Source organism: Pan paniscus, chromosome 6, assembly GCF_029289425.2.
Source record: "Pan paniscus chromosome 6, NHGRI_mPanPan1-v2.0_pri, whole genome shotgun sequence".
Lineage (NCBI taxonomy): Eukaryota > Metazoa > Chordata > Mammalia > Primates > Hominidae > Pan > Pan paniscus.
The window spans coordinates 47,922,195-47,945,651 of record NC_073255.2 but is presented as its reverse complement, the minus strand read 5'-3'; the positions used below and the strand labels follow the sequence as shown (position 1 = coordinate 47,945,651).

General features: G+C 34.9%; 1 protein-coding gene across 3 annotated transcripts in view; it reads left to right on the top strand.

The window, feature by feature from the left end:
* SUGCT (succinyl-CoA:glutarate-CoA transferase) overlaps positions 1-23,457 on the top strand; it is a 719,374-nt gene that overhangs the window by 353,690 nt on the left and 342,227 nt on the right. For all 3 annotated transcript variants that reach the window (XM_034963995.3, XM_003808696.7, XM_063605682.1), the window contains one exon: positions 761-863. In XM_034963995.3, coding sequence (XP_034819886.1) covers positions 761-863 — 103 coding nt within the window. The remainder of the gene's footprint in view (positions 1-760; positions 864-23,457) is intronic.

The window sequence follows — 23,457 nt, the reverse complement described above, 5'->3', positions numbered from 1 at the left end:
CCCTATAGATCCAAGATTTTATTTCTGTGTTCACTGTTTTTACAGAGAATAAATATAAAACAATAAATCTCATAAATGTGTTAGCTTCCCTTCCTTAAGACCTATTAGAGAAAATAAAGAAAATCCATGTGATTTTCTGTCTATGAAGTCCAATTTTAAATTATAGTAGAAATAAAACAGACAAAGGATTTGGATGAATTTGAGTTTTGTTGGTTAAACTGAAATATCACTCTTTGCATGTCTTGAGTTGTGCTGGTTAGTAAATCACAGTGCAAAGGTCGTTTGTAGGCCAATGGTTGTGACCATTAATTTTTGTGTACTTTTCCCAAAGCTTTCTTAAAACAGCTATATTAGTATTTTTTTTGTTTTGAAGAATAATATATCAGTGCCTATCCTAACCCGATTTCCACTACCTGAGACCTAAAAGACATATTGCCCAATGACTTCACGCTCAAAGTACAATGATATTATTATTATTAAATTCATAAATTGCTCAGAGAGTTCATAGCAATAGAAATAGGAAGAATTACATCTCTAAATGATGGATTTTTAAACACTAGCACCTGGGTGGCTACTCTTATCCACTACAGGGCCACTCAAGTCATTTCATACAGACAATCTTCTCTCAAATGAGGTGTAAAGAAAGACTAGGAAACATAGTTTTATGACTATTGCTTGCTTTCAAAGAGGGCCACATGATAGAAGAGGCTGTGTTACATTCCTTCCTGTGTAAAAAATTTATCCTTGTTTGTCTTCTTAGGTTTGAAGAAGAACTGACCAGCAAGTGGTTACATCTTTTTGAAGGCAGTGGAGTCCCGTATGGCCCAATCAACAACATGAAGAATGTATTTGCAGAACCTCAGGTTTGTTTTTGAAGTTTAACAACGCCTCTGTTTTCTGTCCAGATTGACTTATATCAAGGTACCTTTGCCATTGATCGCAAGCTTAAGTCACATGATGTGAATTTTCACCATCATATTAAAATTGTTTGTGGGTCTGAGATAAAAAGAACCAGAACTTAGAAGTGCCTGTCCATAAGCATACTTATGTCTCTGTTAGATTTAATATACTGTATTTCTTCATCAGCCACTACATGAAGTTTCTGTGGCCAGGGTATTTAATTTTCCTGAAAAACAGAAATATACACAATTGAGATATTGGGGTTGGGTACTCAGAGACTATTCTTTGTAGGAAGAAATATGAGAACTTTCATTCCTCTGATCATATGATTATCTTAAACCTCTGATCATATGATTATATATATAAACCTCTGATCATATGATTATACCTCTGATCATAAGATTATCTCTCTGATCATATGATTATCTTAAAATGTACAGAGCAAGTCATATTTAATTCTGCAGATGAGAGGACTTTGTTTGCTTTGATGAATATGTGTTATTTGTAAGGCATAAATTTTACACAGATAGATATTTGTGCTCTACATTGCTTATCAGGCTCCTTTTTGGGCTCCAGGAACAGGGTCACCTGAAAATATATTTACTTTATAACATTGTTCAAGTGATTATTTTTAGATTATGTGAAAATAATGTTTTGATTTTATTACTTCAATCAATATAACTACAAGCAATTTACCATTTCTCAAATTCATCCATTGATCCCCAAAAGTAGAGGGACTCCATTTTAAAGCTTTCACTATGATTATTCAACTGTCTTGTCAGTTTCCAACATTCAAAACTATGGGGTATATTTTCTTGGGTTCTTTATATTTATATCGTGGCAGGTTTTTCTTAGAAATAAATTACTGAGCATAGAATACACCTTTTGAGGGAGGAGACCTTTGTTGGAAAACCTTTGGTGCCTTTTATCTTACATGAATATCTGCTTAAAAGAAAATTGAAATATTTTAAATTTAATGGTTACTACATTTACTGGAGAACAAAAGTGAATGAATTCAGGAATTCTGCTTGTGCTATTTTTTTGGCCAAGATTGTGAATATCTCAAGGCTTTGTTCATGTTAAAACATTGGTCAATAATGGTCAATAAGTATTTGAGATAAAGGGGCCCATTTGGTGTGTACTATGTGAATTCATCTGAAAGGGACCCCACACCATCAGTGGATTAATGCCTGGTGATTCTTTACAAGGAGGTAACATTGTGCATACTCTGAATATAGTAGACCAGGGGACTGTTTTTCTCACTTTATAACTTTGAGTGAGGCCAAGCCATCATTTGAAGCTGTCGTGTATTGAGGTGTATGTAGAACTTCATGTTTACCTCAGTTTGAGGGTACATTTTTCTGGAGATATTTCCTAAGAGTTTTTCCATCAGCATTTCTATTGCTCCATCTGTGTTTTATTAGAGATGAAGGCACCAAAGCAAAGAGTTATTTTTAAATAATTATATTATTTAAAAATATATTAAGTATATTCTAACACTACCTATTTTTTAGACTTTGATAAACAAAGATTTATAATCCCACCCACTATCTTAAAATAATTCACTTTATTGGCTAGCTCAAAGTGAATATAGGATAATTAGGATTTTTATAACTAATTTTCTCTTGTGGTTCAATGTAATTACTTTAATCTTTGCATCTCAATTCTTCTGGAACTACAAAAAATTTTGTTATTGGTCTATGGCATATTTTCAGTCATTAGCCAGTTTCCAAAATGGAGAAAATTTATATTACCTAAGTCAACGTACAAGCTTTTCATACTATTACAAATGTCTCTACAAACTGCCCTGTGTGTAAATTTGTGTAAAACAGATTATTTTTGAAAACCCTCCAGATGACATCTAACTGTGATGACTTAGTTCATTCATTTATTCAACAAACTTATGATATATCCAGTGCTTGTGACTTAGCAGAAACTCAGTACACAACGTGTACCTGCTATTTAAGTCCATTTTGAATTTATTTATTAGAAAGGTAGGGGTTAATGAGTTGTTTAACTCTGGAATGTGCAAGTTTTCCAAATAATCAAGTTGCTCCTCTGCAGTCCCCCTTCCCCTTTTTGAAATCCTCCCCACCAGAACTATCATCCTGTGTACTCCTGAGTGAGGCTGACAAGCTCTATCTTCAGGGCTGGTTGTAAAACCCTTGGTGATCTGAGGGAACTCAGTGTAACATAATGGTTAAGACCATGGAGTCAAAATTGGTGGACAGTTTATTATAAACTTCTAGACTTTAGTTTCCTTAAGTGTAAAATGGTGAAATAGCATCTGAGATAACTGTTTATGAAGGGAACAGCACAAGGATTGCAGGATGGTAAACAGCCAATGCCTAGTAGTAGCTGTGGTTATGATGGTGCCCTTTAAGGTTATATTCTTGTTTAACTTCTTTTACTTACCTTTGTGTAGTGGATAGAGGAAAATCCAGTGTAGCTTTGGGGATGGGGATCATTAAGTTAAGCTTGCACTCTACTATCCTTTTATAAAAATATATCTGCAAAATCTATGCCAAGAAGAGAAGTTCCCTTCCTCATTTCTGATGATTGAAAATCCTTTTATTTTTCATTTTCCGTAAAAGTTTTTTCTAAGTATGATTTCCGTTTAAGGTATCCTCCCTTGTTTTGCCTCTGATGAGCTGCAGAGTTTCTTGGCCCTGGGTGCATGGAAACGGCCACTTCTGTTCAGATGTGGGAACGCACCGCTGGCGCGTGTGGCCCACTCTCCATGTGCGCTGTGCCAGCACAGCTGCTAGTTCAACTGAAAATTGCTTTGGGTGAAGTACAAGGCCTGGAACATGGCGTAGGAATGGAGACTTTGATAAAGTGAAAAGGGGTATGTCTACCAACAACAACAAAAGCCAGGATTGGGAGACTCAGTAACGGCAGAAAAATTTGAGTGCCTACTTCTCAAGTAGACCATTTACAGCATTTCATTTGTGGTTTGAACTTGGAGACAACAAAAATTTACTTGATGGTAGAAACTATTTCTAGCCTAACAATTTCATCATAGTCTCATGGATTGAGATAACTTGATTTTTCGATTCAACCAAAACAACAGATGATATTTTTTCATGGATAAATGAGAGATTGTCTACCTTTTATCCTCTGATTATATGTGACAGACCTTTGCACAGTTAAAGTGATCCTGCAGGCATCCACTGTTAAGTCAATCAAGAATACTGCAGGCTGGTTGGGAGGGGATTGGTCTGCATTTACTGAAAGTTCTGAGGAGTTTTTATTCAAAACCCTTAGAGTGGGAGTTTTATTGTCTTTCTCAATGATAAATTATCTGTGGAAAGCTCTGTGCATTATAGATGTATAATATAGATTATCTGCATATAGATTTTAATAGCCAGTCATTTTTCCAAGTGCTTTCTTAAAATATCTTCTTTTAATCAAGCCAAGATTGTGCAGCACATTAAAGGAATTCTTAAAAAGTTTCAAAAACTTACTAGATGACCTCAGTATGGTCCTATTTAACATACCCTTGGGAACATGTGCATGAAATACATTGTGGTTTGAGGATTTCCAACCGAAACACACTTAAAAGAAAATACAGCTTTTAATAGAAACTATTCAAATTCCTGCAAACATAGGTATATATCTCACCACTGAGAGGGATTAAAAGCATCATTGTCTACGTTGAGAATGAAAAGGGAATGTGCCATTCTACTTTCAGGCTTTGCTTAAGACTTTTTACTTGGTGATTCCAGCATATCACCATCTTTGATTAAACTGCTCAATTAAAAACTATGAGTGATTGAAGCCTCTGATTAGTGTTTTTCTTTGTCATGGATGCCATGACCTGAGGGTAGGGAAGAGAGGGCACAGGGTGTCACAAACCTGGTGTTATTTAATAGAGTCTTCGCATTTGTACCACACAAGTCGAATATATCAGGTGTAAGACATCACCCTGAAGCATCACTTCTGAGAACTATTGGGAGGAAAATATCAGAACTATTGAAATATCACAGCTGGCCCTGATTTTAACTAGTGCCAAACACCTGCAGGCTCTAAAAGGATACCAAAACAAAACCCCACCCCGTGGCAGCAAGCCATCCCTTAACAACCCTTTCTTAACTTTGCATCACCATCAAAATTAATTTAACATTTTCTCCAGAAACCTTATTCTTCCTGTCCCAGAAGGCCATTACAACCCCTTTAGCAAATCTTTTGTATGGGATGAATATGTCATAGAAACAGAGTGAAGTCTTGAAATATTTGATGGCTGAAAATTATCTGTTTTCATCTCATTATTTGTATAAGCTTTTGAAATTGGAGAGTTTATTAATCTCTAGACTAGCTCATATTATCTGAGTGATTTTGTTTTAGCACATTTTGGCAGAATATCTGAGCATCTTATTTTTTAAAAAAGGCCAATGTTCATATAGCAAACATCAGAAGCACCCCCAAAATACAGTTATTTTTCAAGACCTTTCTATCACACACACACACAGACACGCACACACACACATACACATACACACAAACACACCCACACTCACTTCTGATGCATTTTAAAGATCACCTTTCAAATGACATTAGTTAATATTTCTTGAAATGCAGTTTCATAGCCCTCAGAGGGTTATACAAGTCAAGCAAAATTATATTCTTGTTTCTAATACTGCTGGGAAATACATATATACAGTGGTCTTTGCAACTGGAAAACTGTTGGTAAAGATCTGATGTAAAATAGTAGGTCTGGAAATAATTCCTAGCAGGCAAGGAGATAAAAACATAAATTATATGTGTGTCTCTGAATATACATGACACATTCAACTGATGTACAAATTTAGATACATCATATTATTTGTGTATTTGTTTTATCATCCCTGGGTGTAATATTTTAAGTATTTGAAGAAATAATGTATTTTTGATGTAGGTGATTAAATAAAATAAAAATGGAGAGTTTAAACTCCCAGTTTTTTATTAATATATAAAGTATGAGGCAATAGTGTACAGTTTTATCTTGAGTTGAGAAAATTATCGTATTGCAAAAAACTTCCTGTGTTATTATTTAAGAGGAAATGTTAAAATGTCGAATAAGAATCAAGGACTTAGTATAATATTACTGGCATTTTATGTTCTTTTTCTTCTATATACCTACAAAATTTGGACACATTTTTTATGGACACAATGTCTTTAAGCTATAACACACAGGGGCAAAGGAGATCATAATCATTTCTTCATTCAGTCATCCCTTCCTTCATTCAATCATCCCTTCCTTCATTCAGTAAATCATCATTGACATCCACTATGTGTATGGTCTTGTGTTTGGTATTTGGCAAGGAATGGTACGATGGTAGAAAATGAATCAAGAGGACAAAGCTGTCAAAATTTCAAGGACTTTGCAGTTTAGGTTAAGGTAGAAAGTGTTCAGTGTCACAGAAGGGTTACACATAAATGCTCTGAGCATTTCTAATAGCAAGAAATAACAGGCATAAAACTTGGGGTTTTCTTGTTTAATGGTGTAACAAAAGTTTAAAATCTGACAAAAAAAAATTTAAAATGTCTTAAGCATATTTGCCCCAGAACTCTTTATCCTTTCAAATGCCTGTTGTAATTAGTTTATTCTATTATTAATAAATTTCTTCTTAATGACTAAGAAGAAGATAATGGAGGGTTTCAGCTTTTACTATTTAGTAATTTTGAAATTATTTGTGACCTTGATACATAAAATATATTTTGATATCTTATAACATTATTCTTTCTCTGTTTCTCGCTCTTTCTCTAGCATGTGCTATAGTTTATTCATCAAGCTCCACATATGTACTCTATGTTTTCTGAACACTTCTATAATATTTCAGAGTGGAAATATATAGTACAATCATTGACTTTTACTAAACTTTGAACTTGCAAGCCAAAGACATAATTGTTTTAATGTGTAAAAAATTAAAATCAAGAAAACTGAATTATACTATTTGGGGGCATTTTGCAACCCAGAATAAAGAGTAATTAGTACCAGCTAATTTTTGAAAGCAGTTTAGCACAGTGCTTTACAATAAAAATCTAATGCAAGCCATATTTATAATTTAAATTGTGTAATGGGCAAATTTTAAAAATAAAATAGCAAAATTAATTCAATATTAAATTAATAGCAAAATGTATAATTTTAATTATATATTTTATTTAACTTAAAATATTCAAAATATAAATGCAATTAAAATTAAAGGAGAACATTAATGAAACATTTTAAATGTTGTGCTAAGTCTTTGAAATCCATTGTGCATTTTATGCTTATAGCACTTGTTGCAGACTAGTCTCATTTCATGTACTCAGTAGCCACATGTGGCTATTGGCTGCAATGTTGGCGGGATCAAGCTAGCCAATTATAAAAATATGTGGGAGTTTGTTCTTCACTTTATTCTCCAGCTTTGCTCACTTTTTAGTTATTTTAATTTTCATTTGTTAGCCTCCAACTAAATTTAACATATAATTTTAGACTTAATATCATCATAGTATTTGCTTTGAAGGCATAAGAATTTCGTATTTTAAAAGTCCTATATGGAGTACGTAATTAGCATGCATTCTACTACCCATTTCTTTTTGGCAACCTCCTAAATTTGTATTGGAAGGAAAAGCTTTTACTCAAACAAATGATTTCTATAGTAACAAAATGAAAACATGTAATAAGTTAGCAACTATCTTTTCTCATACAAATAATGTCAGATTTTAGGGCTTTCAGGCTTGGTTTTTTTGAGGGAGTTGAAAAGAAAAATCCGAGGTGTAGATACAGAAAACTATCAATATTAACCTTGATTGAGAGACATAAAAGGTTTGAATATATGTAGAGACGTAGTCATTCATGGCTGCAAACACTGAATATTGTTAAGGTGTCAATTATTCCCAGATTACTTATCGCTTTAATATAATTGCAATCAAAGTCCTGGTAGAATATTTTTCTGAAATTTTTTAGCAAGTGGTTTTTCAAGTCTACCATAAAAAACATGTGGACGAGAATAGCAAATATTTTGTATGTTTAAATATAAGTAATGAGAAGGAAGCAAGCATTATCATACATAATTAAATATATTCCAAAACCACAATAATGGGGCTAGCAAAAAATAAAGAGATAGATCAATGAAACATAAAGAAAAACTTTAAAACATGCATAGAGATTTGGTATGTGATAAAAATAGCATGACAAATAAGAGGAGAAAGGGAGACATTTTCTGTTTGAAATAAAGGAAATTAACTGTTACTTTTCTCTTAAGATTATATCTATGCTTTATGCCCAGATAATAGAAGTTTCAGAGTTTACTGTAGACTATTTTTAATTAAAAGAAAGTATTCATGAAAATCAGTTAGATTTTAAGAAAAGGAAAGGTTTTCTAAGCATCAATGCAATAGCAGATGTCAGAAAGAAAAGAAATCGATAAATTTGGTTAGTAAAAGTGAAAACCTGTAAAGTACATATCGGTATGATAAAAATACAAAGTTTAGTTACAGAGCAATATTAAGTTATTGCAATGAATATGACCGAATGCTGTTATAACCTAAATATCTTAAGAGCTCTTAGAAACAATAGAAAACACTAAAATTTCCAAGAGAATAATGGGCAGAAGACATAAGATGCCACTTTGTACAAACTCAGAAAATCCAAAGAATCAATAAACATAAAATGAAGGTCAGCTTTGCTAACCGTAAATGGAAAGATACGTTCGTCAAAGAGTACAAACTTTCAAATATAAAACTTTTCATTTATAAAGGTACTTATAACATGAGTAAGTTCTGGAGACTTAAAGTACAGTATAGTGACTATAGTTAAGGAAAATGTATTTTCTACTTCAAATTTGTTGGGAGAATAGATCTTCTTTTTTAAAAAACAAACAAACAAACAAACAAACAAACAAGGTTTTGCTCTGTTTCCCAGGCTGTACTGCCTGGATAATTTTGTTTATTTTTTGTAGAAATGAGATCTCACTATGTTGCCCAGGCTGGTCTCAGCCTCTGGCCTCTGCCTATGCTCCTGCCTCAGTCTTCCAAAGTGCTGGGATTATGTACCTGGCCAAGAATAGATTTTTTTTTTTTCTTTGAGCAGTGCCTTGGTCTGTTGTCCTGGCTGGAGTGCATTGACACAATCTTGGCTCACTGCAACCTCTGCCTCTCAGGCTCAAGCAACTCTCATGCCTCAGCCTCCCCAGTAGCTAGGATTAGAAGGGCGTGCCACCACACCCGCTAATTTTTGTGTTTTTAGCAGAGACAGGGTTTCACCATGTTGGCCAGGCTGGTCTCGAACTCCTGGCCTCAAATGATCCGCACACCTTAGCCTCCCAGAGTGCTGGGGTAACAGGTGTGAGCCACCGTGCCCGGCCTGGATCCAGTTGTCTCGGTACCATTGTTGAAAAGACTTTTATTTTCTAGTGAATTTTCATGTCAATTAATCTTGCTCAAAATCGATTCACCATTAATATAAAGAGATTATTTATAAATTCTTGATTATTTAGGAATGTCTTATTTAGTATCCACTGTTATGTATTTCCCAAACTTTCTAATGTTAATTTCTGATATCACTCATTGTGTTTGAAAACATACTTTGTGTGATTTCAGCTCTTTTATATTCATTGAGTCTTGTTATGTCCTAGCATATAATCCATTTTGTAGAATATTTCATGTATTTTTGGAAGAATTTGTATTCTGTTGGAATATTTTGTAGATGTCTATTAGGTCCCTTTGTCTGTCTTACCAGTATGAAGGTATCTCTAATTCTAGTAACATTTTTGTTTTAATACCTATTTTCTGATATTAGTGTAGCCACTCTATTCTCTTTCATGGTGGTTGATTATATTATACATCCTTTTATTTTCAACCTGTTTGTAACTTTGATTCTAAAGTATGTCTCATGTAGATGGTAGATAGGTGGATCCTGTTTTTTTTCTTTAATTCAATCTGAAAATATCTACCTTTTGATTAGGTTATTCAAGCCATTCGTAATGTTTTGATTGATAGGTTGGATTTACATCTGCCATTTTGCTTTATGTTTTCTATGTGTCTTATGTCTTTTTTACCCCTCTGCTGCCACTTTATTGCCTTCTTTTGTACTAAGCAGGTATTTTCTAGCATACAATTTTAATTCCCTTAAGAATTTTTAAAGTAATATCTTTGAGTTTTCTTATTGTTTTATCTAAGCCTTGTAATATGCATCTCAATTTATCAAAATTGACTTCAGTTTTGTACTGATTTAATTACAACAAAACAATGTTTTCTGCTACACACTTCCTTTTTGTATGTGTGTGCATATATACATATGAAACACATCTATGTATATTAAAAACTCAACAATATACTCTTATAGTATTAGATTTATTTAATATTATGTCTTATATAATGTTAAATCTTTTATGGAAGCTGGTGAAAGAAATAAGAGCAAGTCTATATTGATAATATTTGTTATAGTAATCTTTTTGTTAACCCTATCTTATTCTTAGTTTCTTGCTATTGATTTGAGTTATTAAATGGTATCTTTTTCTTATTTCCATATAGCTTTTTGCTCTTACTCACAATGATTGTGTAATTATTGTCAAATATGTTACATTTATATATGTTAAAGGCCTAACAATACACTTATATACATATTGTTTATTGAAATTGCTTTTTAAATCAATCAAGAGAAGAAATATTCAACTGTATTGTTTTGTGAAATTGCATACATGATTACTTTTACTGGTGCTCTCTTTTTTATGTGTGCATGGATTCAGTGTGTTGATGATATTAGTTACTTTCACCCTAAAATATTTTCTTTGGTGTTCATTTTAATGTAAGTCTATTAGCAATGTGAATTTTTTCCCATTTTTTTTGATCTGAGATTGCCTTTAGTTTGCCATCTTTTTTGAAAAATATTTTGCTGGGTATGATTCTTGTTAGACAGTTTCTTCCTCTGAACACTTTGAATATGTCATTCCACTGCCTGATGACTTCCATTGTGTTTGATAATAAGTAATGTGTTAATCTTACTAGATTCCCTTGAGTGTAATGTATCATTTTTATTTTGCTCCTCTGTTCAAGGACGAAAGATTTCCTCTGTCTTTGAACATTTTTGGTATGATATGTCTGGATGTTTGTGGTTCTATTAACAGTTAATCTACTTTGAGTTCATTCAGCTTCTTGGATGTATTGATTATACAATTGATGTGTTTGAGTTCATTGAGGTTCTTGGATGTTTTTCATAAAATCTGAATAGTTTTCAGCCATTTTTTTCTTTGATTTTTAAAAATGCTTCTTTCTTCTAGTACTTCCATTATACTTATGTTCTTCTATTTTATTATGTTTCATATTTCTCTAAGGCTCTGTTTATTTTTCTCCAATCTTTTTTGTCTGTGTTCTGCAGATTGCTTATCTCTATTAATCTATCTTATAAGTTTGCTGATTCTTCCTACTGCCAGTTCAAATTTATGGTTGAACCCCTCAAGTAAATTTTTCATTTCAGTTATTGTACTTTTGGACTCCAGAATTTCTATTTGGTTCGTTTTAATAACTTGAATAATTTCTACCTCCTTATTGATATTATCTCCTTTAGGAGACAGTGTCAACATACCTTCCTTTACTTCTTTAGGCATGGTTTTCTTTTGTTCTTTGAGCATATTTATAACAGCTGATTTGAAGTTTTTTTTTCTCCTAAGTCTACCATCAGGATCTCTTCAAAGGAAGTTTCTGTTGCCAGCTTTCTTCTTTCTGTATGTTGGTCACACTTTACTGTGCTTTGTGTGTCTCATAATTTTTTGTTGTTAACTGAACACTTTAGATCTCCCCTCCCCGACCTTTAAGGTTGTTTTGTTTGTTGCTCACTAGTTCAAATGACGTTAACTTTGCCCAACCAGTTCTGCGAAATGTTCCTCCCCACCCACCTTTTTTCTACAGTGCATAGCTTTTGAGGTCCCAGCTCTGAGTCTTTCCAATTGTTTTTATCTTCCACCTTGGGGTAGGAGATTTTAATCTTGACCTCTAGGGGTCACTCTTCATATGTTATAAGCTACTAATTGATCAAAGGTTGTTCTTAGCCAGTTATATTTTTTATCCTTTACCGTTGGATGTGTGTGCTTGACTTAGAGACTGCTATCACAGTTAAGGTAGTTTACTCACCCCCCTACCCCTGCTACCCATCCACATTCAGCCGGGGTCTGGTAATGTGAAGATTCCCTCTGCCATTGCTTCTGAGAGGACCCAGCCTTTAAATATGGACATAGTTGCCCAGACTTCCATGGATGAGTGTGATTTTGAAGCCTAGCTTTCTAGGCATTGCCCTTGGGTCAGAGCAGCTTACTGTTCACTCAGTGTTTGGTTAGAGTTTAAGTACCTCGTGCCAGTGAGGCTACTGCGTTTTGGGTGGGTCAGGATGCAACCTGATGAATACTTTCAGGTCTGGCCCCAAATTGTGCTTTGATTACCCCTTCTTGGTAAAGCCGAACATATGTGTACATCCTTTCTTGCATACAGAGTTGCCTGTGATCTCAGAAGGGCTCATCTTGATTGTCTCTTTTCTTGATTCTATTAAACTTGCTTGTCTGCTGTTTTGCTAGTATCATGAAGCTAACATCTTTCTCTTAATTGCTCCCCAGAAAAACCTGTATTGTTTTCAACAATGCCCTTAGACTTAGAGCTCTCCACTCTCTCTTCCATGTAAGGATAGCCTCCTCAGGCAGAGCTGGAGAACTCTTCATCCTTATGACCTACCTTTCTGCCAGGCCAAAACCTTGTTGCCACTGTACCAGACTTCTGGGGTAAGTTCCACTTTTCCTGAGTAACATTCCTGCTCTAAGAGTGAGAACTAGAAGTGGTGGTGGTGAGTGCCCTTAGTCTTTTTGGCTTGGTCCTTCTGCAGTGGATCATTTTACCTACAATTAAGCTGTAACAGGGGCAACAAGAACCCCCGGTGCCTTGGCCTGCCGTGCCTAAGGTAGAGCTTCCACCCTATGTGTGGGGATGGGATGGGGGAAGGCAGACCATGTCATTTTTGCTATGTCTGCCTAGAATGTAGCTTCTGCAGCACAGGCTATGAGAAGTGAAAAACACAGCAGCCTGCTCCTCATGGGGTAAAGCCATAGTCCTAGAGTAGAAGGTAGGTGGAGAGGAAGCCCTCCTTATCTTGGCTGCACCTGCCTGGAGTAGACTGCCTCGGTTAAAGCTTTTGTAATGCAGAGGTGTAGAGCTTGGTAGTGATGGTGGAGGTTAATGGAATAAGCCATGGCTCAAATGCCATGGACCCTCACCATTCTTACTAAGATTTAGTTGATTCTCTTGAATGAATGTTTTTTCATTTGCTATATGACCTACAGTAATTTCCAGAGAATTTCAATTTAAAAAAAAATTTTTCACCAGAAAAATTGCTGTTTTGCTAAGAAGAGGGTATATTTCAAAAGTCCTGTCCTGCACACTTTACCCTGCCTCTTTCCAAGATAACCCAAATGTATCTTTACCCTATCAGAATAAATGTGCTAAATTTATTTTACTCTGAGCTTGGTGCTTATTCTCTTTCCAGTTATTTCCTACACCCTCAAGAATGTCTGACTGTGCCCTGCTGTGGTGTTCAGCCTCCTTGCCCTGACCTTGCTAGCTGTGATCTCCCATCTCGCTTTTTTTTTTGAAAGAAAAGTGTGGACGTTTTACAGTAGTGTGTTTGGAGTAATCTCCCAAAGAACACATGGGCCAGAATCATCCTGGAGCTTTGTTAAAATTTATGTTTCTGGACTAACAAAGTCCGGTGATTTCTAGTATCTTTCATAGGGCTTAGGAATTGGCATAAGTAGATTGCCAGAAATTATTCTGGTATAAACTATGTGATTCATAAGCAACTTTATACAGTCATATTCTCAAGTTTTTCTCTCATGATCTCCCTGGTTATTTCCAGTTTTTAGGGATACCTTTTTTTTGGTCCTTTGGCCAAAATACTATGACTTTCATTACCCTAATCTACTGTGCACTTCCGCAGCCACACTGTCTTTGGGGCTATGTGGCAGGAGATCACAAAGGGAAAAAGACCAATGGTATTTGGCTGTACCCTTTGGAAACTGTCATTTCTTTAAACCTAGAAGAATGTTTCCTTTCTTAGGGTTTTGTCTTTTGTTCACTCCCATTCCCTCTTTTGTCACTGCATTTGTTACCATCGTCAGCAGAGGATTGCCTGAAGTCCAGCGGGTAGGCAAATGAACAAAATAATTTTTTTTTAATTGAGGGTTTTTTTTACATTCTCTCTGAGTGTTTTGCATTCCCTTTCCTATAAGCCAGAACTAAAAGGCTTCTCCTGGGCTTTTTCTTTCCGTCTGCTTTTCAGGGCTCACTTCTTTGTTTGTTGTGTGTTGAGTTCAGACCAGGGGATACAGGAGTAAAAAAGTTAATCATGTTACCACTTGTTTGCTGGTATTTGAATTCTGTTCTTCTTCCTCAGTCCATCTGCTGCTATTTACTTTTGAATCCTCAAATAGCTGCTCCTTGTAGTCTGTCCAGGATTTAGAGCTGTGTTCAGTGGGAGAGATGGTGTAGAGTTATTGCTCCATCGTACCCGCAACCTGAATGTTCCAACTTTAAAGCAACATTTTCTTACTATTTTTGAAAAAAGTTTTTTGATCATTTGCTTGAAGAGAATCCTGACATAGTTGTTAAGTTGAAGTGCTCTAAAAGTTTAGGTATTTTGTAAGTACTTATTCATGGGAATTTGAATTTTCATAGTATATATAATTCAAGCTATGGAAATATATTGTATAAAATAATAAATAACTAGAATTATAAAACATTAATTATTATATTGATTATAAGGTAAGAAAATGTTATAGTTTTGGAAATGTATATAGATATATTTAATAATACTGTATGGCTTTTTAATTACATATATAATTCTGTTTTTTTATTAAAATAAAATGATTTTGTTGAAAAGACAGAGAAAATCTGATATAGAGGAATGAATGGTTAGCTTGTTCTTAAACTACTTTCCTTAAATATCATTTTTCTATATAAGGCATTTGATAGTTATCTAGCACTTATTCCGTGTTCTCTGGTAAACACAGTGTTTTGGAGTGTGAGGGAAACCAGAATTTTCAGAAAGAGAGATAAAGTATCAGAGTCTGCATTGGTCGGGGTGAGGGAGGAAAAAGAAATCTTGTTTTTTGGTATCTGAGCAGTACTAAATAATCTGTCCCATACTTGACCTCAAATATAATATAATCCTGGAACGTCTTGTGGTTCTATTAAGTAAGGAAGTTTTCACAAAATGATAGGAACATGACAGAAGTACAAAGAGGCAATGTTAAGCGTTTTCAGCAGCCACTTTGGGACCATTTTTGTTACAAAATTATATTAATGGATTATACTTTTCGGAATAAAATAAGTATTCATGAGGTCGTACAAAAATAAGTAAATGGTTGAATAAATAAATAAATAAATGTGAAATGTAGAATTTCAATTAATAAACTTAGAAGGCAGAAGAGAAATAGAAGGTTACCCTTAGGTAAACACCACAGTAATAATTGTTGTGGGAAAAAGGACCATTGGTGGATGCCTCAGAGTCACCTGGGAAACTTTTCCAATATACAGATCCCAGAGCTCCAGGAAGAGAAAACACAGGTTTAGGATGGAGTTAGGGATATCTGAAGTTTTAAAAGATTCTGCAAGGATTTCATTCTAGAACTACAGAATATTTTAGATAGAGTGCTGTTGCTGTGTACATAGTTTTCACAGTTAGACATAGTATTTTTCCATCATTGTCATTACAGAGGAAAAAGTAATAACCTTACTGTGGAGGAATCTTATAGACATCAGCTTAACCAAGTCATCATACATCCCGAGAGCGAACTTCCATATCATGTACCCCTTGGTATCATGTATAATCTCAATTTCCTGCCTGAAATGCATGGCTTCAATCTAATTGTGGGAAAACATCTGGCCAACTTAAACTTAGGGACCATTGTCCCTAAGCTGACCAGTATTCTTCAGAAGCATCAAGGTTATGGAAGACAAAGCCTGAAGAACAGTTTCAGACTGGAGAAGGCTGAACGACATGACACTTGTATGCTGTGTGGGATCCTAGATTGCCTCCTAACCCAGAGAAGAGAACATTACTGGGTCACTTGACAAAATTCAAACAAAGTCTGCAGGTTAGTTAATAGCCCTGTATCCATTTTAATTTTTTGGTTTTGATAATTTTACCATGATTAGGTAAGATGTTAATAGTAGAAGTTGAGATGGGAGTATGTGAAAACTTCACTTTACAACTTTTTTGCAAGTCTGAATTTATTTTAAATAAAAAGCAAAAATAACACAAAACAAATTTCATTTCAAATATCTCACATTACATAAATGCAAAGACAAAGAGCCTTGAATTTTTAAAAAATGTTAAAGCGTATAATGGCAAAGGGGGAGCCCTATATATGCCATGGTTTTCATTTTTGTCTCATTTCACACTTATTGATTACAATAATCCTCCTTTTCTTGTTCCAAAAACATGAAAGAATGAGTAGTATAAAGCCTGAAATATTATTAATATTTCTTCATCATACTTGAGATTTTATTTTTGATGCCTGAGGACCACTAAGACAGCTACACACTCAATCAAATGTTCAAATCAAATCTATTCTCCACACAATTGTAGTTGATCCCTTGTCAAGAATTTAAATGAAAGATAATTTAAATTCATTTTTCTTTACAAAACAGATTTTTGCTAATTTACAAAATGTAATTAAATGTTACCAGAATGCAGTTACTCCTGGAAGTACTTCTCTACAGATTCTCAGTTTTGCAAAATAGACATGTCTCATTTAACTTTTTTGAAAAATGGTGTATCACCAAAATTGGTTTCAGATGCTGTCCAATTCCTAGTGGTACACTGAAGTGTCAATACTTGTTCTAAGACCTTCTATATCATGAGGTGGAGGTTCTCAAATACATTGTGCCTCAGTGTCACCTGGGAAACTTTCCCAATATACAGATCCCAGAGCTCCAGCAAGAGGAAACACAAGTTTAAGATGGAGTTATGGATATCTGAATTTTTAAAAGATTCTGCAAGGATTCCATTCTAGAACCATAGAATACTTTAGATAGAGTGCTGTGGCTGTGTACATGTTTTACACAGTTAGACAGACCTGGCTTTTTCTTTGGGCTCTGTCGTTTACTCAGTGGGTGACTTTGGGCATTACTCAACTTCTATATGCCTCAGTTTTCTGTAAATATTTATTTATTTTAATGATTTATATTTCATTTATTTCATATACGAGTGAGATAGTACATGCATAAAGAACTTTAAAATGATGGAAATTTTTTTTTTTAAGATGGTAAGATGTTTGCTGGAAAATGTGGAAAATGTGGTGAAGAGGTAGGTACTTTAGGCAGAAGTAGTAACTGGCATAGAAATGGTAAGTGTGAAACTGCTGGGGAAATATGAGAAACTCAGGTTGTATGCATGGCCAGAGGATAGAGTGCAGATGAGAGATAGTGAGATGAGAATGGGGAATCTAAGAGTCAGTTTTGGAATGCCTGTATGCCATGTTGGGGAGTTTGATCTATATTCAAATTGTAGCACCATATACTATGATGCCAGTTACTGGAAGTGGAGCAGATAGACTCATACCAGCAGGAGAGGATTCTGCTGATCCTGAGTATCAATATCCTTCTGGGCAATGGAGCCCAGCATGATCCGGGATGTAGATACGCCTGTATACATCTACAGTTGACAAATGTAGGGGAGATCAGTCCCATGGTGGAGCTTTAGTTTAGAAGATAGCAGTCTTCAGGTCCAAGCCACATTTAACACAACCTACCAAAAATCATACATCGTGTGATTTTTTGGGATCTTGCCCACCATAACTGTTCAACCTTTGTCTTATACCCTGTTAGTCAGAACTCTGGGCCTCAGCTTCTGGTAAACTCAAATTCTGATAATAATCAAGCTATGGATGACCAATGAATGAGCCCTGTAAAAGCTATACTGTGCTTCAGGTTACCAGAAATCAGCTACTTCAGTATATGGATATGTGTGGGCATCTTGGGGAGCTATATTGAACTACAACTGGGCTAAGCTAACCTGCTCTGAGCTCTGTTTTTGGCATTTAGGATCATAAAACTTGTTTTAAAGAGGCGTTCTGTGATAAGATTCAGTTCCTATTTCCTGAGAGCTCCATTTCACTTATTCTCAAATTGTCACTAAAGTAGGGGGAAGCCAGGACCTACCTAACCTCAGGGATACTCTTGTACAGGAGCAAACACAGTAAGGCAAGATGCTCTTTTATACTCTACCATCCTCTTACACAGGCACTCAATGACATCATGGCTTTGAAAAAGTGACCTTCGTCCTGAAGATATTTATGAGCTATAATTAGGACTTATTTAAATTAGGGGATTCTCCTAGAGATAATGCTGACTGTGTGATCTTTAAGCTCAGGGAAGTATTTTTTTTTTTTTTTTTTGGAGACGGAGTCTTGGTCTGTCACCCGGGCTGGAGTGCGGTGGCGCGATCTCGGCTCACTGCAAACTCTGTCTCCTGGGTTTAGGCCATTCTCCTGCCTCAGCCTCCTGAGTAGCTGGGACTACAGTCACCTGCCACCATGCCCGGCTAATTTTTTTGTATTTTTAGTATAGACAGGATTTCACTGTGTTAGCCAGGATGGCCTCGATCTCCTGACCTCGTGATCCACCCGCCTCGGCCTCCCAAAGTGCTGGGATTACAGGCGTGAGTCACCGTGCCCAGCATCAGGGAAGTATTTTTATGCAAACTTTAGTACAAGTACAATTAAATATGGACTGTTTTTTTTTTTCAGTGACTCAGAAACTTATGCATAGAAAAGAAGATGCCTTAAATTGACGTTGATGTTTCCTTTAGGCTGGGCTTCACAGTCCTGATGTAGAGTCACCACAGCTCAGTTTGTTTTCTGAGACCTGAAGATTCAGACTTCATTTATTATCAAATATTTCATGAGTGCCAGCTGTGCAAGGCATTATGCTAAGCACCAGGGGAAAAGAATCACAATTTAACTTACTATTTTACAGAAAAATATGAGATTTAGTAACAAACAAAAATGCCAAGCTAAGGCCAGGCGTGGGGGCTCATGCCTGTAATCCCAGCACTTTGAGAGGCCGAGGAGGCTGGATCATCTGAGGTCAGGAGTTCAAGACCAACCTGACCAACATGGTGAAACTCCATGTCTATTAAAAAGACAAAAAATTAGCTGTGCATGGTGGCACATGCCTGTAGTCTTAGCTACTTTGGAGGCTGAGGCAGGAGAATAGCATGAACCCGGGAGGCGGAGGTTGCAGTGAGCCGAGATCGTGCCATTGCACTGTGGCCTGGGCAACAAGAGCGAAACTCCGTCTCAAAAAAAAAAAAAAAAAAAAAAGACAAGCTATGTATTTGTGATGAGAGATTTGCTTCAAAGCCAGCAACACATGACGTCTCTTTACCACGGCATACTTTTCAGGTATTAAGGAACTCATGGAGAGCCAAATTAATAATCAGGATATTGATGATAAAGATGAGATTTAAAGACCATGGAAGTTATTTTTAAAAACATGTTTTTATTTTTAAATGTGAAATAATTTGATTCACAGAATATCCTGAAAGTGGTTAGAGAGGTCTCGTGGACTTCTCACTTGATTTCCCTCAATAATTACATCTTATATAATTATAGTATAACAGCAAAACAAGGAATCTGGCATAGTTACAATGTGTGTGTATATAGAGTTGTATGTCATTTTAATACATGTGTAGATTTTTGTAACCATGACCACAATCAAAACACGGAGCTGTTCCATCAGGGCAAAGATCTCCTTCATGCTACCCCTTGAGAGTCACACCCACACCCACCCTCATTCCTGATCCATGGCCATCATTAATTTGTCTTCCAGCTTTATAATTTTATCAATTCAAGGATGTTATATGAATGGAATCATACACTATGTGGCCTTTTTACAAAAACAGCTTTATTGGGATATTCACATACTGTAAAATTACCTTTTTATTAAAGTATATAATCCATGGATTTTAGCACATTCGCAGAATTGTGTAATCATCACCACCATCTAATTTCAGGACATTTTCATAACTGCTAAAAGAAACACCATTGGCAGTCGCACCCTTCTTCCCTCCCCTTATCCCTGGTAACCTAATCTACTTTCTGTTTTTATGAATTTGCCTATTCTGAACATTTTATGTAAACAGAATTATTGAAAATGTGTACTTTTATGAGTGTCTTCTTTGACTTAGAACAATGTTTTCAGTGTTCTTCCATGTTGTAGCATGTATCAGTACTTCATTCCTTTATATGGCTGAATAATATTCTGTTGCGTGGGTATACCACATTTTACTCAGCCATTTATCTGTTATAGGCATTTGTATTGTATCCAAATTTGGGCTACTATGAATAGTATGTCTATGTAAATTCATGTAGTCTTTTGTATGAGCATATGGTTTTCCAATGTTCTGAGTATGTACCTAAGAGTGGAATTACTGGGGCATATGATAACTCTATGTTGAACATTTTAAACAATGGCCAAAATATTTTCCAACGTGGCTGCGCCATTTTCCAAATCCACCAGCAATGTGTGAGGCTTTGAATTTCTTCATAACTTTGCCAACACTTCTTTATTTTTTTCCATCCCTCTCTTCCTTCTTCCCTTTCTTCTTTCTTCTTTTCATTTCTTTTTAATATAGCCATACTGGTGTATATGAAGTTGTATCTCACTGTAGTTTTTATTTGCATTACACTAATGACAATGATGTTGAAAATCTTTTAAGGTATTATTGACACTTTGTCTGCTTTGAAAAAAAGTCTATTCAAATCTTTTGTCCTTTTAAAAAGTTGGTTATTTGTCTATTATTATTGAGTTATAAGAGTTCTTGAGAGCATCTGGAAAAATGTCTTGCAAATATTATCTTCCATTCTGTAAGTTTTCTTTTCATTTTCTTGATTGTATTCTTTGACACACAAAAGTTTTTAGTTTTGATGAAGCACTAATTATCCATTTTTAAAAACATTATTACTTGTGCTTTTGGTATCATATCCAAGAAACTATTGCCTAATCTGAGGACATGAAGATTTAGGAATATGTTTTATTCTAATAATTTAATGGTTTTACCATTTACAGTCAAGTCTCTAGTCCATTTTGAGTCTTTTTTTTGTATAGGGTATGAGGTAAGAGTCTAATTTCATTCTTTTGCACGTGAGTAACCAGTTGGCACAGCACCAGTTATTACAAAGACTGCTCTTTCCCCATTGAATTGTTCTGGCACCCTTGTTGAAAATCAATTCACTATAAATGTGAGGGTTTATTTTGTTTCATTAATTTATATATCTATCCTTTTGCCCATACCACTCTGTCTTGATTACTGTAGCTCTGTTGTTAAGTTTTGAAATGAAGAAGTGTCTGTACCTCATTTTTGTTCTTCTTTTTCAAGATTGTTTTGTTTTTTTCTAGGCCCCTTTCATTTCCACATGAATTTTTGGAATACCTTGGCAATTTCTTGTAAGAATCCAGCTGGGATTTTGTTAGGAATTGCATTGAATATGCAATTTTCGTTCATACTGATGTCTCGTCAATATTAATTAAGTCTTCTGATCGATGAAGGTGATATGTTTTTCCATTTATTTATGTCGTCTTTAATTGCTTCCAAAAATGTTTTGCAATTTTTAGTAAGTAAGTCTTTCACTTCTTTAGTTAAATTTATACCTGAGTAATTTTTTCTTTTTGATACTATTGTAAATGAAATTTATTTCTTAATTTCATTTTTGAATTTTTTATTTTAATTGCTGTTACATAGAAATTAAATTAATTTTGTAGGTTAATCTTGTATCTTTCTATCATGCTAAACTCACTTATTAGTTCCAGTAGCATTTTTTTTTTCGATGTGAATTCCTTAGGATTTTTTAAATGCAAGCTCATGTTATCTTCCTATCCAATCTGGATGACTTCCTTTTCTTGTCTTTTTTTTTTTTCTTTTCTTTTCTTTTTCTTTCTTGATCTCCCTGGATAGGACCTCCAGTAGAATGTTAAATAGCATTGGTGAGAGCAAATATCCTTGTCTTGTTTCTGATTTAAGAAACAAAGCGTTCAATCTTTCACCATTAAGAATAAAGTTTACTGTGTTCTTTTCATGGGTACCTTTTATCAGGGTTAGAAGGTTCCTCTGTATTTTGAGTTGTTGAGTGTTTTTATCATAAAAGGGTGTTGGTTTCCTTTAGCTGTCTGAACATATTTATAATGACTGTTTTGAAGATTTTATCTGTTAAGTGTGATATTTGGGCCTAGTATTGATGTTCTTATTGAAATTTAGCAGATTTTACCTCTCTAAGCATGTCTTTCTTTGCTGTATGCTCTGAGGATGATTTATAGAAGTGTTACATGTTGTTTTTAATAATGATTTTCACCACTTATGGTTGATTTGCTGTAGAGTAGTTGGTCCATGAAGGTCCTCATGCTGTCATTCTGGAAGTTGCCACCCCTTCTACCCATCCTGGTAGATCTTAAATCTATATTGCTGTATGAAAGAAGCCAGCCACAAAGGGATGCATATTATATAATTCCATTAATACACCATTATCTGAAAGGAAAAACTATGGAGTCAGAAAACAGAATAGTTTTCTATTCAAGCATCTGTTGCTGATGCTTGAGAATGGAGGTAGGCGGTGATTACAGAAGGGTAGCACAAGAGAATTTGGCGGGAGATTGAACTCTTCTATATGGTACTGTGGTGGTGGACACAGAACTTTATGCACTTATCAAAATTCACTCAAGCCTACAGTATAAATAGTATATATATGAAGAAAAAATCAACCGGGATATCAAGAGAACCCAAGATGGAATCCAGAATGTGACAAATGAATGACCACACTGAAATGGGTAGGGAAGAAAGAGCTGATTGTAGTAGCCTCGAAACCAGTTATTTTGACCAGAGCCTGTAAGGCCAAGCACAATGATTACTACATCCAAACAATGTCTTCCAATTGGTAAATTTGTTTTTCAAATGGGTATGGGCTAACAGTTATGAGACTATTTTATCTGTATACTAGGTTTGAACACATAAGCAAATATATTTTAGATAATGAAAGCCAGATTACTTATGTTGTAGAAAGATGTCGTTAATAAGCCAAGTGGGAATAATAGAATGAACCAATGTCAACTCAGATGTTGTTTTTAAAATGCAAACAGATACTTAGATGCAGAAATAAATATAGATATGTTATGCATGCATTAATTAGTATTCATATATATGATGTTCTAGAAGCAGTTGTATCCCAGATGTCAGGAACTTATGTAGCTCCCAGATCTTGCTTTCCAAATATTCTTTTCCTATTTAAAAGTATCAGAGCTTCTTAGAGTAGTGGTTGATTCCAGGGTGGGTACAGGAAACCATCTAAAATATGTCTGAAAGTCTAGTGGTGCCAGAAAAGTCAAAAATATATAGGAGCTAACCAAAAAGAACTCCCAATGGCCAAAGTTAGATCAAATTTCACAAAAGATAATCCAAATGACAATAAATAGACCAGAATTATTTGAGTTACAACTCAAAAGAATAAAATAAATATTCATGATATAATAAATGCTTAAATAAATAAATTAGGGAATAAG